The sequence below is a fragment of the Sprattus sprattus genome, assembly GCF_963457725.1.
Source record: "Sprattus sprattus genome assembly, chromosome: 15".
NCBI classification, from domain to species: domain Eukaryota; kingdom Metazoa; phylum Chordata; class Actinopteri; order Clupeiformes; family Clupeidae; genus Sprattus; species Sprattus sprattus.
The window spans coordinates 3,929,332-3,944,247 of NC_137913.1; the positions used below are offsets into that span (position 1 = coordinate 3,929,332).

At 41.5% G+C, this 14,916-nt stretch overlaps 1 protein-coding gene and 1 pseudogene across 2 annotated transcripts in view; both read left to right on the forward strand.

Annotated features, from left to right (window-relative positions):
* LOC308375740 (uncharacterized protein) overlaps window positions 1–9,984 on the forward strand; it is a gene marked incomplete at both ends in the record, with an annotated part of 13,525 nt that extends 3,541 nt beyond the window's left edge. The window contains 8 exons of the mRNA XM_080851919.1: window positions 354–1,003; window positions 1,403–1,424; window positions 1,683–2,375; window positions 3,074–3,180; window positions 4,073–4,291; window positions 8,594–8,597; window positions 9,045–9,660; window positions 9,963–9,984. Of these exons, the coding sequence (XP_080708045.1) occupies window positions 354–1,003; window positions 1,403–1,424; window positions 1,683–2,375; window positions 3,074–3,180; window positions 4,073–4,291; window positions 8,594–8,597; window positions 9,045–9,660; window positions 9,963–9,984 (2,333 nt within the window). The remainder of the gene's footprint in view (window positions 1–353; window positions 1,004–1,402; window positions 1,425–1,682; window positions 2,376–3,073; window positions 3,181–4,072; window positions 4,292–8,593; window positions 8,598–9,044; window positions 9,661–9,962) is intronic.
* Window positions 9,985–10,659: 675 nt separating this feature from the next.
* Window positions 10,660–13,169, forward strand: LOC308375741 (GTPase IMAP family member 9-like; annotated as a pseudogene). Its single transcript has 3 exons — window positions 10,660–10,672; window positions 11,897–12,459; window positions 13,158–13,169. The product of its transcript is annotated as a GTPase IMAP family member 9-like (transcript).
* Window positions 13,170–14,916: the final 1,747 nt, after the last annotated feature.

Genomic DNA, 14,916 nt, shown 5'->3' on the forward strand with positions numbered 1-14,916 from the left:
TATTTGCGTCACGATTAGTTTGGGTTCAGACAGAGTAGGGAGAAAAGCAGACTGGGTAAACTCACATCATGGATTTTCTAGGGAGTCAGGAGACCACAGCAGGAAAGAATGAGGCCCTTCCTTTGTTTTCTGCTCTTTGGTTGTAGCCTCCACACTCTTTTACATTGGTTACCTTTCATCTTTAAACTTGGACATTTCTCTTCTGTCACTTCATTCTGTGGGGTCTACTGTTGTTCGTAACAGTTGTCCCAAATTTTACATTTTAAAATTTGTACTGTCATTGATAATTATAACCTAATCTAATTTGGAAGAAGTCAAACAAGTTCTGACTGAATTGTACTTTTTCTTCTCAGGAGAAGCTCATCATCTGTCAGAGTTGAGGATTGTTCTGCTGGGATACAGAAAAGCTGGGAAGAGTTCATCAGGAAACACCATCCTGGGCAGAGAGGAGTTTGATACTGTAGGGAGAACAGCTCAGTGTGTGAAGAGACAGGGACAAGTAGCAGGGAGGCAGTTCACTGTGGTGGAGGCTCCAGGATGGTGGAGGAATCATCAGTTAAAGGATACTCCTGAACTGACTAAAAATGAGATTGAGCTCAGTGTGTCTCTGTGTCCTCCTGGACCCCACGCTCTGCTGCTGGTCATACGTGTGGGCACTCCATTCACAGAGACAGAGAAAATATCAGTGCAGGATCACCTGGAGCTTCTCAGTGAGAGAGTGTGGAGTCACACTATAGTGCTGTTCACCTATGGGGACTATCTAAGAGACACACCCATTGAGCAGCACATTGAGAGTGAAGGAGAGAGTCTGCAGTGGCTGGTAGAGAAATGTGGGAACAAATATCATGTCCTCAACAATGAGAAGAGAGAAGATCACATGCAGGTTACACAGCTGATGGAGAAGATAGAAGAGATGGTGGCAGGAAACAGAGGACAGCAATATGAGATAGAGAGACAGAGAATACAAATGTTGGAGAAGAAGATGAGGAGAGAAGAGAAGAGAGTGAAAGAGAGGATGATGAAGGTGAAGATGGAGAGAGAATCTCTCAGATCACTGATGGGTGAGTTAAGAGACTCATTAAACATCCATTCTTGAAGATCTCTAACTGAAAATATGTTTGCCATTTTTCCACAACTACAAACATTTTGTGAAAAAATGTCACATGACTTTTGATAACTGGCAGTTCTAACATTGACATACAAACAGAACAAGTTTTAATTCTTCACACACACCATGGTCTCCCCCTTGTGTTTGCTTGTGTTCACGGTAGAACACGCGCGTGTGTGTGTGTGTCTCTCCCTTGTGTGTGTGTCCGGTATGTGTAGATCGAGTGTATGTGTCTCTGCCTTGCACGTGTGTTTGTGTTCCCTGTATGTGGAGAGTGTGTGTGTTCGTTGGCAGGTGCTTATTTGCGTCACGATTAGTTTGGGTTCAGACAGAGTAGGGAGAAAAGCAGACTGGGTAAACTCACATCATGGATTTTCTAGGCAGTCTGGTTACCTTTCATCCTTAACCTCGGACATTTCTCTTCTGTCACTTCATTCTGTGGGGTCTACTGTTGATCGTAACAGTTGTGCTAAATTTTACATTTTAAAATTTGTACCGTCATTGATATTTTTAACCAAATCTAATTTGGAAGAAGTCAAACAAGTTCTGACTGAATTGTACTTTTTCTTCTCAGGAGAAGCTCATCATCTGTCAGAGTTGAGGATTGTGTTGCTGGGATTCATTGATGCTGGGAAAGGTTCATCAGGAAACACCATCCTGGGCAGAGAGGATTTTGATACTGTAGGGAGAACAGCTCAGTGTGTGAAGAGACAGGGACAAGTAGCAGGGAGGCAGGTCACTGTGGTGGAGGCTCCAGGATGGTGGTCTAATCATCAGTTAGAGGAAACTCCTGAACTGACTAAAAATCAGATTGAGCTCAGTGTGTCCCTGTGTCCTCCTGGACCCCACGCTCTGCTGCTGGTCATACGTGTGGACAAGCCATTCAGAGAGACAGAGAAAAGATCAGTGCAGGATCACCTGGAGCTTCTCAGTGAGAGAGTGTGGAGTCACACTATAGTGCTGTTCACCTATGGAGACTTGCTGGGAGACACACCCATTGAGCAGTACATTGAGAGTGAAGGAGAGAGTCTGCAGTGGCTGGTAGAGAAATGTGGGAACAGATATCATGTCTTCAACAATAAGAAGAGAGATCACATGCAGGTTACACAGCTGATGGAGAAGATAGAAGAGATGGTGGCAGGAAACAGAGGACAGCAATATGAGATAGAGAGACAGAGAATACAAATATTGAAGAAAAAGATGAGGAGAGATGAGAAGAGAGTGAAAGAGAGGATGATGAAGGTGAAGATGGATAGATCACTGATGGGTGAGTTAAGAGACTCATTAAACATCCATTCTTGAAGATCTATAACTGAAAATATGTTTGCCATTTTTTCCACAACTACAAACATTTTGTGTAAAAATGTCACAGGACTTTTGAAAACTGGTAGTTCAAACATGGACATACAAACAGAACAAGTTGTAATTCTTCAAACACACACTATGGTCTCCCCCTTGTGTTCACGGTAGGTAGAACATGCGTGTGTGTGTGTGGGTCTCTCCCTTGTGTGTGTGTCCGGTATGTGTAGATCGAGTGTATGTGTCTCTGCCTTGCACGTGTGTTTGTGTTCCCTGTATGTGGAGAGTGTGTGTGTTCGTTGGCAGGTGCTTATTTGCGTCACGATTAGTTTGGGTTCAGACAGAGTAGGGAGAAAAGCAGACTGGGTAAACTCACATCATGGATTTTCTAGGGAGTCAGGAGACCACAGCAGGAAAGAATGAGGCCCTTCCTTTGTTTTCTGCTCTTTTGTTGTAGCAACCACACTCTTTTACCTTGGTTACCTTTCATCCTTAAACTTGTATATTTCTCTTTTCTATCACTTCATTCTGTGGGGTATACTGTTGTTTGTAACAGTTGTGCTAAATTTTACATTTTAAAATTTGTACCGTCATTGATATTTTTAACCAAATCTAATTTGGAAGAAGTCAAACATGTTCTGACTGAATTGTACTTTTTCTTCTCAGGAGAAGCTCATCATCTGTCAGAGTTGAAGATTGTGCTGCTGGGCTACAGAGCAGCTGGGAAGAGATCATCAGGAAACACCATCCTGGGCAGAGAGGAGTTTGATACTGTAGGGAGAACAGCTCAGTGTGTGAAGAGACAGGGACAAGTAGCAGGGAGGCAGGTCACTGTGGTGGAGGCTCCAGGATGGTGGGCGAATCATCAGTTAGAGGAAACTCCTGAACTGACTAAAAATGAGATTGAGCTCAGTGTGTCTCTGTGTCCTCCTGGACCCCACGCTCTGCTGCTGGTCATAGATGTGACCTGTTCATTCACAGAGACAGAACAGGTCTATCAACGAATGATACGAGATGAGGTTACTAAAATATTCTGCATGTCTACTCAGTTTTACAGTGCTTCCCAAGTAAAGGTTTGAAAATAACTTCAAGCTTCAGACTTTCTGTTAGGGAACCTGTTATCTATCTGCAGAGCAGGCTCATACAAAAACATTAACGTGAATTACTTGATGCTAATACCTAGCGCGGTGTCTATAGGATTTTCCATATACGTTAGCATTAAGCTAACGTATTTTCTACCACAGTTAAACATGCAATACTATGTGATTGTTTTTAGAAAACGAATGTTACGTGATGAGATTACTCAAATGTAGTCTGCATGTCTGCTCAGTTTAACAGTGCTACCCAAGCAAAGGTTTGAAAAGAACTTCAAGCTTCAGACTTTCTGTTAGGGAAACAGCTTTCTTTCTGCCAGGCAAATGGCAGGCTCATGACAAGACGCGCAACCTTTGGGAGCATGAACTGCACCGAGTAAATTTTGCGCAACCGTTAACCCCCAACGCTGTAGCATGCAGCCGCCTTTACTGTGCATAAGCGCAAGCGCAAGAGGCCACGCAAGCCCCTTGCGCGACCATTGCGCGTCTTTTCACGTCTTGCGTGCGTCGGCCCCTTTTTCTAGACTTGCGCCATTTTATGTTCTGGGTGTGAATTGCAACGTGTAAGCAGCAATTCATGCTCAACGCAGAACCAAGCAAGGGCCTTCAGAAAGAGATGGCAACTCTGGCGAGATGTCTGAAGGGTCTGAAGACGCAAGACAGTAGTGACGATGGAGAACAGAAAAACCATCCACGTCCCTGGCCCTACCTCAAAGAATTGTTCGAAATCGTTGGGAGCAAAAAGGACTCATGGAGAATGCGGTGCAAACTTTTCGAACCCAAGAACCATGTAGGGATTGCTAATTGCTAACAGCTAGTAGCATGCTAACATTGTAGGTGGCTCAGACCCAGTGCAAATAGTAGTTGCAAAGGCCCTTGATGAGAGACGAATATGCAAAAAGGGTGGAGGTCTACTTGAATTCCAATAACGTTTGAGAAAAACATGCTCTTCGAGATTGTTGTCTTTGACAGCATTATTATATTTTTGTACTTTGTATTTTTGTATGTCTTGGGCTCCATGTAGCACTTATCAGCTTTTAAATGAAGCTTATTTTTTCTTACAGTAATGTCAATTATATTAAGTCCAACTAGTTTATCTTTAAATGTTTTTTAAATGTTTTTATTTACTTTTAACTTTTATACTTTAAGTACATTTTAGAGCCTGTACTTTTTTTTACTTTTACTTGAGTAAAGAGGTTAAGTTGCTACTTCAACTTTTATCAGTCTTTTTAAACTCCAGTATCAATACTTCTACTTGAGTAACTAATGTGTTTACTTTTGACACCACTGGAGAGAGGTGAGGCAATGCTGGGCCAATCAGACAGGAGACGGCCAAAGGTGAACAAACTCGGATAACAAACAGGTGAACTGTAATCATGAGTAATCATAAGCGTGTACATGTGAACTCCTGCTCTGCTTTCTTACTGCTTACCTCCCCTAACGCAGCAGCGGCGATTGAAGGAAGGTTAGTACATTTCATTAAATACATCATATTGATGGACCTCCAGGACACAACATGTAAGAACATTATGTTTACAAATGTGAAATATTAAGTGTGCGTGTGTATAAGTGTGAGATTCTCACAACAGGAAGGTATTGTAAACTATGGACCTCCATTACACAACATGTTACAACATTATGTTTACAAACTACAAGTGAGAGTCTGAGAGTTGTTGTTGTTGTTGTTGAAGATGTTGTTGATCTGTTTCCTGATAAAGGCACGCAGTCCCAGTAACGTCCTGTAGATGCCTGCAGGCATGACACTTGATTAAACAAAATGGCAGCTAGGAAGAAGCCCCCTTCAGGTGAGTTATACATGTACTGTTTTACAATCATTTTCATCTCATTTTTAACTCTAATCTCATATTTTACTGTACTCTCATTTTGTATGTACTGCCACAGCCATGTCAGTGTCATCCATAGTCTATGTTGTCCAGGCAACACAAGTATGTACGTACTGCAGCAGCCATGTTTGTGTCATCCATAGTCTCTGTTGTGCCAGGAATGGTCTCTGTTCAATAACCATATCTCAGAATTCCACTGCCCCCCTCCACACATTCTTAATAAAATCACACATTAATCTAGTAGTAGCTACCTTTTAAACAATATGATGAGGGCACACACTATCCAGCAGATTATTATGAACAACATATTATTAATGTGAGTAATGTGAATTTAAAGTTTGGTGTACAACCACTGACCACTTTACAGCCATGTGCAAGTCCTGCTTGACAATACATGGGCCTTGCAAACAAATGCAGCTTTTCTGGCCACTATGTTGTGTATAGCATATCTCTATATGGTACAACTTGTATGTATGTACTTCACCCAATGTAACCATAAAAGTATATTTTACCCAGAAGGATGTAGTGATGGCAGTTCAAAATACTACCATATTTTCTCGACTGTTAAGCACAATGTATAAAACCCTATAACAGTATTCTATGTGCAGTCTTTTTATAAAACAAACCTGTGTACTGACCTCACCCATATATTAACCACAGTTTATTTAAGCAATAAGGTACTCGAGGCAGTAGCCTACTGTATCATCAATAATGTAATGTTCGAGGGTGTTGTTAGGCCTGACGCGTAGGAGGAATAACCCTCGAACCAGTGCCGTAACTATAGGGAGTGTAGGGTGTGCAGCTGCACTAGGGCCCGTGGCAAAAGGGGGCCCGCTTTTGTCTGACCACTATGACAGGGACATTGCGCCCACGTTTCCAGCGCAACTCCTATAGTTCACGCCCTACTTTTAAAGCAGCGATTTCTCAGCAACGGTCACAGGTACGGTAAGAAACAATAGCAGAGCCGTGCACACCTCGCCAAATGCTGATGTAACCGAGTGGTTATCAACAATCTTTTGTTTTTGCTATCTGTTGCACTCATGACTGCTGAGAAATCGCTGCTTTAAAAGCAGGGCGTGAACTATAGGAGTTGTGCTGGAAACGTGGGCGCAATGTCCCTGTCATAGTTTTTTTTCCCATTCAACTCGCAGGAGATGATGAGCTGTTTGGAAAGGCAAAAGTTTTGTCGACCACTATGACGGGGACATTGCGCCCACGTTTCCAGCGCAACTCCTATTGTTCACGCCCTGCTTTTAAAGCAGCGATTTCTCAGCAGTCATGAGTGCAATAGATAGCAAAAACAAAAGATTGTTGCTAACCACTCGGTTACATCAGCATTTGGCAAGGTGTGCACGGCTCTGCTATTGTTTCTTACCGTACCTGTGACCATAGTCACAGCCTAGCGATCATTTTCTGAACAAAAGATGATTAAGACCTACTTAAGAGCAGTATGTGCAGTAGATACTGCGTGGATTAGCTACCCTGTCCATCGAAAGCATCCGGGCCAGAGAGTTGAACATTTCTGGAATTGTTGATAATTTTGCTCAACGCAAGGCTCGTAGGATGCCATTCTTAACGTCATGCATGTTATGGTTTTTTTATACGCCTAACGGTACTTGAAATATTTTTTTTTTTCGCTTCAATGTGGTTAAAAGAATAAGTTACTTTGCGCATAGGTCTACGTGATATTGTTGGAGGATGTTTGTTTTTTAATTGATTGCAGCAGACGAGGCGCTGTCGAGCGGCTGTTCCCATAAATCCATGTAAATGTTCGTAATTCACAATAATGTTTGATAACCCCCTGAAGAAGTTGTTTTAATGTTTTCCCTGTGTTGTCCCATCTGCTCATTATACACTGTTTCTCCAAAATCAGTTTGATCGATGAAATACTGTTTTCATTGGTGTTTTTTTCATGACAACATATTGTAACAACCCTTTATGTGCATTGTATATCATAAGTACATTTGTCTGTGCCTCTCAAAGTCGCAAAATCATTAGTTTCGCCTGACGATACAACGGTAAGGGGGCCTCCGATGGCTGGTTTGCACTCGAGCCCGTCAAGTCGGTATTACGCCGCTGCCTCGAACAGTACATTATTGACGATACAGTAGGCTACTGCCTCGAGTACCTTATTGCTTTTATAATACGGTTGCCAGCAACATTATAAATAGTCAGTAAATAGTAAGTTGCCTTTTTAGCACAAAAAAGTTGCATTTCAGTAGCCTAGAGTAAAAAGTCCCCCTATGTGTGCCTGTTGTTGCTATGCAACAGACAAACAACATTGGGAACATCACATGTGTTAGCCTAGCACCAAAAGTTTGTTGATGATTGGCTAGGAGATCGACATTTATTTGTGCTTCGTCTGAAAACATCCCAGGTGTCCTTGCTAGATCTCGCACCATCTAATTTATTCACATTGTTCATTTGGTAAAAGTGTCCATTAAAATAACAAAAATGACAATGGGACACTTTCAATAAAATAATATTTAATTTAAACAGGCCTAAACATTCTAAATCAATCATAAATGCTTTGTAGGCACTGGGCATAACAACGTTAATTAACTTTTATAAACGTAACCTAAATAGCCCATGCTGTGCACACTTAATTAACTAAAGTTAAGACTGAGTGACTTGTGACTCGATAGACTAACATTAAGCTGTTGTTTACGTTTGTTTATGTTGATTTGAATATCTCCATTAATTGTGCATCCGTGGAAAACGTTTCTCATGTCCCCTTCGTCTCTTATGATATTGCTTCCGACCACTGTTGCTCTTTGCTTGTGGCTTTGAGTTGGAAGTGCCTTCTCCAGCAAGCTTGAAATGATTACTAGAGTGATTTTCTCTGGAGTAATGCTGGGAGCGTTGCTCTCAATCCATTACATAGGGAATGTATTTCACATATGTGTAGAACCTATTTAGGTTTTATTTTGCTAACGTTATACTTATTAGCAGCCAGGCTAGCTAGCTACTATGTGTTTCAATGGATTTTTAGTCTAAGCGTTAGCAGCAACCTACAAATAATATTTAAGTGCTTCAGTTAAGACCAACGATACTCTGCAACATTCGTGTAGCACATTAACAACTAACCGATGTCAATGTAGACATATAAAAAGTCGTGTAGATAGCTAAATTCACATAAAATATTTCCCACTAACAGGCTCCCAGTGGCTCCCTTTGTGTGTGTGTGTGTGTGTGTGTGTGTGTGTTTCCTGTAGGTGAAGCGTGTGTATGTGTCCTCCCTGTATTAGGAGGGTATGTCTCTCCCTTGTGTGTGTGTGTGTGTGTGTGTGTGTGTGTGTGTGTTTGTGTGTTTTCTGTGGGTGGAGCTTGTGTGTGTGTCTTCTCTGTATGTGGAGTGTGTGTGTGTCTCCCTTGTGTATGTGTGTGTGTGTTCCCTGTAGGTGGGGGGTGTGTGTGTCTCCCTTGTGTGTGTGTGTCTCCCGTGTGTGCCTGTGTGTGTGTGTGTGTGTGTGTGTGTGTGTGTGTGTGTGTGTGTGTGTGTGTGTGTGTGTGTTCCCTGTATGTCGATTTCCTTTGTTTTCTGCTCTTTTGTTGTAGCCATCACGCTTTTTTCAGTAAAACTTTTTTTTGTAACAAATTGAACATTTAAAAGAAAGTCTTCTTCATTGATATTTTCAAACAAAACTTTTTGGGAAGAACTAAAACATGTTCTGACTGAATTGTACTTTTTCTTCTCAGGAGAAGCTCATCATCTGTCAGAGTTGAAGATTGTTCTGCTGGGCTACAGAAGAGCTGGGAAAACTTCATCAGGAAACACCATCCTGGGCAGAGAGGAGTTTGATACTGTAGGGAGAACAGCTCAGTGTGTGAAGAGACAGGGACAAGTAGCAGGGAGGCAGGTCACTGTGGTGGAGGCTCCAGGATGGTGGATTAATTATCAGTTAGAGAAAACTCCTGAACTGACTAAAAATGAGATTGAGCTCAGTGTGTCTCTGTGTCCTCCTGGACCCCACGCTCTGCTGCTGGTCATACGTTTGGACACTCAATTCACAGAGACAAGGAAAATATCAGTGCAGGATCACCTGGAGCTTCTCAGTGAGAGAGTGTGGAGTCACACTATAGTGCTGTTCACCTATGGAGACTGGCTGGGAGACACACCCATTGAGCAGCACATTGAGAGTGAAGGAGAGAGTCTGCAGTGGCTGGTAGAGAAATGTGGGAACAGATATCATGTCCTCAACAATCAGAAGAGAGAAGATCACATGCAGGTTACACAGCTGATGGAGAAGATAGAAGAGATGGTGGCAGGAAATAAAGGACAGCAATATGAGATAGAGAGACAGAGAATACAAATGTTGGAGAAGAAGATGAGGAGAGATGAGAAGAGAGTGAAAGAGAGGATGATGAAGGTGAAGATGGAGAGAGAATCTCTCAGATCACTGATGGGTGAGTTAAGAGACTCATTAAACATCCATTCTTGAAGACCTCTAACTGAAAATATGTTTGCCATTTTTCCACAACTACAAACATTTTGTGTAAAAATGTCACTGGACTTTTGATAACTGGTAGTTCTAACATTGACATACAAACAGAACAAGTTTTAAATCTTCACACACAAGATGGTCTCCCCCTTGTGTTTGCTTGTGTTCACGGTAGGTACAACACGTGCCTGTGTTAGAGATGCACCGATTGCAAAATTCTTGGCCGATACCGATTTCCGGTTTTTAAGGAGGTCTGACCTGCCAAAACCGGTTTTCCGATACCGATTTTCTAAGAAATAATTATATATATAATCATATAATAGACACCATATTTGTTTGGCTTGAGTACCCTTCTCCCAGACAACATTTTGCCTATATAACTGCAATTAAAACCACAACTGTATGCTATCATAACTCCCCTTTTCAAGAATAAAACATCACAAATAAGAAATAGAGTGAGAGTTTCAACAATGCCTCCTGAGCAAATTTATTTTGAACACTGAAATTCAGTCCAGTTTACAGGTCAATAACTAGGATAAAACTAAAATAAATACAAACAAAAGATAAAGTGCACTATTATGTACTGAAAATAAACTGGTTCTCAAAGTAAATTGCACATTTCAGGCCTTTGACCTCTCTAAATAAAAAGTGCATCATAATATGGGATAAAAAAAAACATCAATTCAAACAGGTAGCTTTGGGTTGTGATCAAAGTACTCCATCCCACTCCCAATGCAATCACTTAACCATCAATGGCAGGTTCTTCTTCACAAACAGAAGCATCTCTGCCTTCTCACCAGAAAGCCTGTTTCTTTTCCCATCTATGACATTACTAGCCAAGCTAAACAAGCGCTCGCTATCGACGCTTGTACATGGAGCAGAGAGGTAGGCTTGGGCAAGCGGGGCAAGTGCAGGGTAGTGTTAACGTTACTCGGCTACTCTCAGGAGCAGACGGACGTTCATTTGTGAAAATAGCGATCTTTTTCTAACAATCATATTCTACTCAACTGTAAGGAATATTATTCTGCATAATGATCGGCTAAGTATCCCGATTTGTTTCACATTTTTTAATAGTTATTTGCGAAGATATCCGTAGATTTGTAAACTTCTTTTTCTGCACTGGCAGCCATACATGGAGCAGAGAGGTAGGCTTGGGCAAGCGGGTCAAGTGCAGGGTAGCGTTAACGTTACTCAGCTAGTCTCAGGAGCATAGACAGACGTTCATTTGTGAAAATAGCGATCTTTTTCTAACAATCATATTCTACTCAACTGTAAGGAATATTATTCTGCATAATGATCGGCTAAATATCCCGATGTGTTTCACATTTTTTAATAGTTATTTGCGAAGATATCCATAGATTTGTAAACGTATTTTTCTGCACTGGCAGCCATAGGCCTACATGTCTTAGGCGTTGATCCTCCACGGCTTATTTTTGACTTGCAAGCATTACAAACAGCGTGTTTTGGTCATCCTGGCACACAGTGAAATAAGTCCTAATCAGTGACATGTTTTCTTCCCGAGTCTTGCTAGTTTTTAGCTGTTTTGCTCTGGGCGCCTTGAGCTGCTTCGCACCGCGCATGCGGGTCAGTTTGATCGGCCGAAAACCGGAAATTACGACAGTGACCGGCAGGTCACCGATTTTGGCCGGTTGGATATAAAACCGGCTTTTTTAATCGGCGGCCGATTGATCGGTGCATCTCTAGCCTGTGTGTGTGGGTCTCTCCCTTGTGTGTGTGTCCCTAATATGTGTAGATTGAGTGTATGTGTCTCTGCCTTGCACGTGTGTTTGTGTTCCCTGTATGTGGAGAGTGTGTGTGTTCGTTGGCAGGTGCTTAATTGTGTCACGATTAGTTTGGGTTCAGACAGAGTAGGGAGAAAAGCAGACTGGGTAAACTCACATCATGGATTTTCTAAGGAGTCTGGTTACCTTTCATCCTTAACCTTGGACATTTCTCTTCTGTCACTTCATTCTGTGGGGTCTACTGTTGTTCGTAACAGTTGTGCTTAATTTTACATTTTAAAATGTGTACCGTCATTGATATTTTTTACCAAATCTAATTTGGAAGAAGTCAAACAAGTTCTGACTGAATTGTACTTTTTCTTCTCAGGAGAAGCTCATCATCTGTCAGAGTTGAGGATTGTGCTGCTGGGCTACAGAAGAGCTGGGAAGAGTTAATCAGGAAACACCATCCTGGGCAGAGAAGAGTTTGATACTGTAGGGAGAACAGCTCAGTGTGTGAAGAGACAGGGACAAGTAGCAGGGAGGCAGGTCACTGTGGTGAAGGCTCCAGGATGGTGGATGAGTCATCAGTTAGAGGAAACTCCTGAACTGACTAAAAATGAGATTGAGCTCAGTGTGTCTCTGTGTCCTCCTGGACCCCACGCTCTGCTGCTGGTCATAGGTGTGGACATTTCATTCACAGAGACAGAGAAAAGACTAGTGCAGGATCACCTGGAGCTTCTCAGTGAGAGAGTGTGGAGTCACACTATAGTGCTGTTCACCTGTGGAGACTGGCTGGGAGACAAACCCATTGAGCAGTACATTGAGAGTGAAGGAGAGAGTCTGCAGTGGCTGGTAGAGAAATGTGGGAACAGATATCATGTCCTCAACAATGAGAAGAGGAAAAATCACATGCAGGTTACACAGCTGATGGAGAAGATAGAAGAGATGGTGGCAGGAAACAGAGGACAGCAATATGAGATGGAGAGACAGAGAATACAAATGTTGGAGAAGAAGATGAGGAGAGATGAGAAGAGAGTGAAAGAGAGGATGATGAAGGTGAAGATGGAGAGAGAATCTCTCAGATCACTGATGGGTGAGTTAAGAGACTCATTAAACATCCATTCTTGAAGATCTCTAACTGAAAATGTGTTTGCCATTTTTCCACAACTACAAACATTTTGTGTTAAAATGTCACAGGACTTTTAATAACTGGTAGTTCTAACATTGACATACAAACAGAATGTGGTCAAAATTACTTACAGACAACTGGAGTGGTACTGCAGATTTATTAACGATATCGGGAGCATTGTTACAAGCAATCCATGTTCATGAAATGTTCAACAACAATGCCCATCAGTCTCTGGGCAAACTCATGTCTTATACCTAAAACCCCTCCCTCGTACTCTTACAATGTGGCCACCTCGTCCTCCACTATAGATAAGAATATTTACACAGGATCCCCTTACCCCAAGCATTGAGTAACACTCTTAGCTCATCAAACCTTACCCAACAGGTCAGACAGAATACATGGCCACACTAAGTTACCAATTCAATTTATGTTATACTATGGAATCCTATACTAACCTACTTAATTAAATGTGAAACATATATTTTTTATCCCACATTCCCCCCTTGTGGTACTATAGTACCACACCTAGAGCAACTATATGTATCATCATTACATTTGATTACAAGCCTTAAACACACATTACAGCAAAACATGGTTACGAATTACTTTCTCTAAGTGATCCAATTATTCAAGTTTACATCCATATTATACATGGAAAAGAAAAAAAAACACATTACCCATGGAAAATTAAATAACAACATGATTTCCAATTGCATATCTATCATTTAAACCAGGTTTTTTCAAAATTGGGTCAGACTCATTGTTCACTTCTGTTACTACCATATTACCTCTCTTTCATTATTCGGGACTTCTTTAAATGGAAAAACATCTTCATACATTTCAGTTGGCACGGGACTACTTGGAAACTTGTACTCATTTCTGTCAGGTTTCCTTGCTTTGACAGCAACATACTTTTTCCCTGTGAATTGTTTGTTTAAAGCACTCATTATACAGGTTAATAGAAACTTTCCCACAAACAGAACCAGGATAAAAGTCACTAAAGGGACTAGGAATGGTAATCCAATTTTGAACATTATCATTAGTCTTTTGGAGGCCGTTGCCCCAAATCGTTTTTCCAAAATCCTCTAGGACTGAATCAAAAGCTGTTAATGGTGGTGGATTGGGCATCGCTTTCTGGATGTCTTCAACATATTGGGTGATATTGTCATATTCATCCGGCACTAAGAAACAACATGAGGTCTCCACCACCTTCCACAGACCACCTTGTTCTGCTAGCATTAAATCTAGGGCCATCCTATGGGCTATAAGTTCAGTTCTCATAGCTCTTAGTTCTTCATTTAACATTGACAGTGCAGCTGCTGTTTCATTAGCTACAATCTGTAAGGGATATGCTAAACCATTAATCTTTTGTAATGCTGCCACTACCCCACCCCATAAAGAAAAAGTCCAACCCACAGTAGCTCCCTGTCCTGTCCATGGATCTGCTATAACATATCCATTCCATTTACTCATACCTCCTGACGTATAAGTCATTTCTCTTTTCTCTCTATGGGGATGTGTAGTAGACTGCTGTTGGTTGTACTGTTTTTTATATAAGATCCAAATTGTAGGTGCAATGGCAGCTATGTAACATGTTCCTACAGCATTAGGAGGCCAATAGGAATAAGCCATCTTACCGCACACCCAATACATGCCCATAGGAAGAGCAAAATTAAAGTTAGCACTTGGAACACTGCTATACCTTATCAGTGGGAAGTAATCTCCCCTCATCCAAATTCCAGGCTTAGTTTGTTTAGCTCCCTCCTTTGGCTGGTCATAAATTGCTTTGAGATAATATTGACATCTACTCTGTCCTAACTCTTTTCTAGTCATGTTATCTTGGTTAGGAGGTTTAACAGACAAACACACAAACCCTTTTTTAGCTGGTACTTGCATACTGTCAAGGTTTTCAGCCACCCTTAAGGGAAATCCACTATTATTATAAATGGTATACGATTTTACTGCCTTAGGCGCATCTTGATTCTGTGTGATTTGAACAGGCCAATAGTTGTCATATTTTACAGATTTGTCAGAGTTAACCCATCCTAACTTTCTTTGTGACCTTTCTCCTGTTTCATACAACCATACTGAATCCATTACTGTCAACAGGATATTTAATGATGAGCCATCCCTAAATGCTGCCATGTTTTCTAAACCTACTTCTAAGAGACATTGAGGGCTGGTACATAATCGGGAGGCTGCACATACAGAGTCCTGAAACGTTCTATATGGGAACACCCGCACTTGAAATGATTTGTCATGGCATACCCAACATG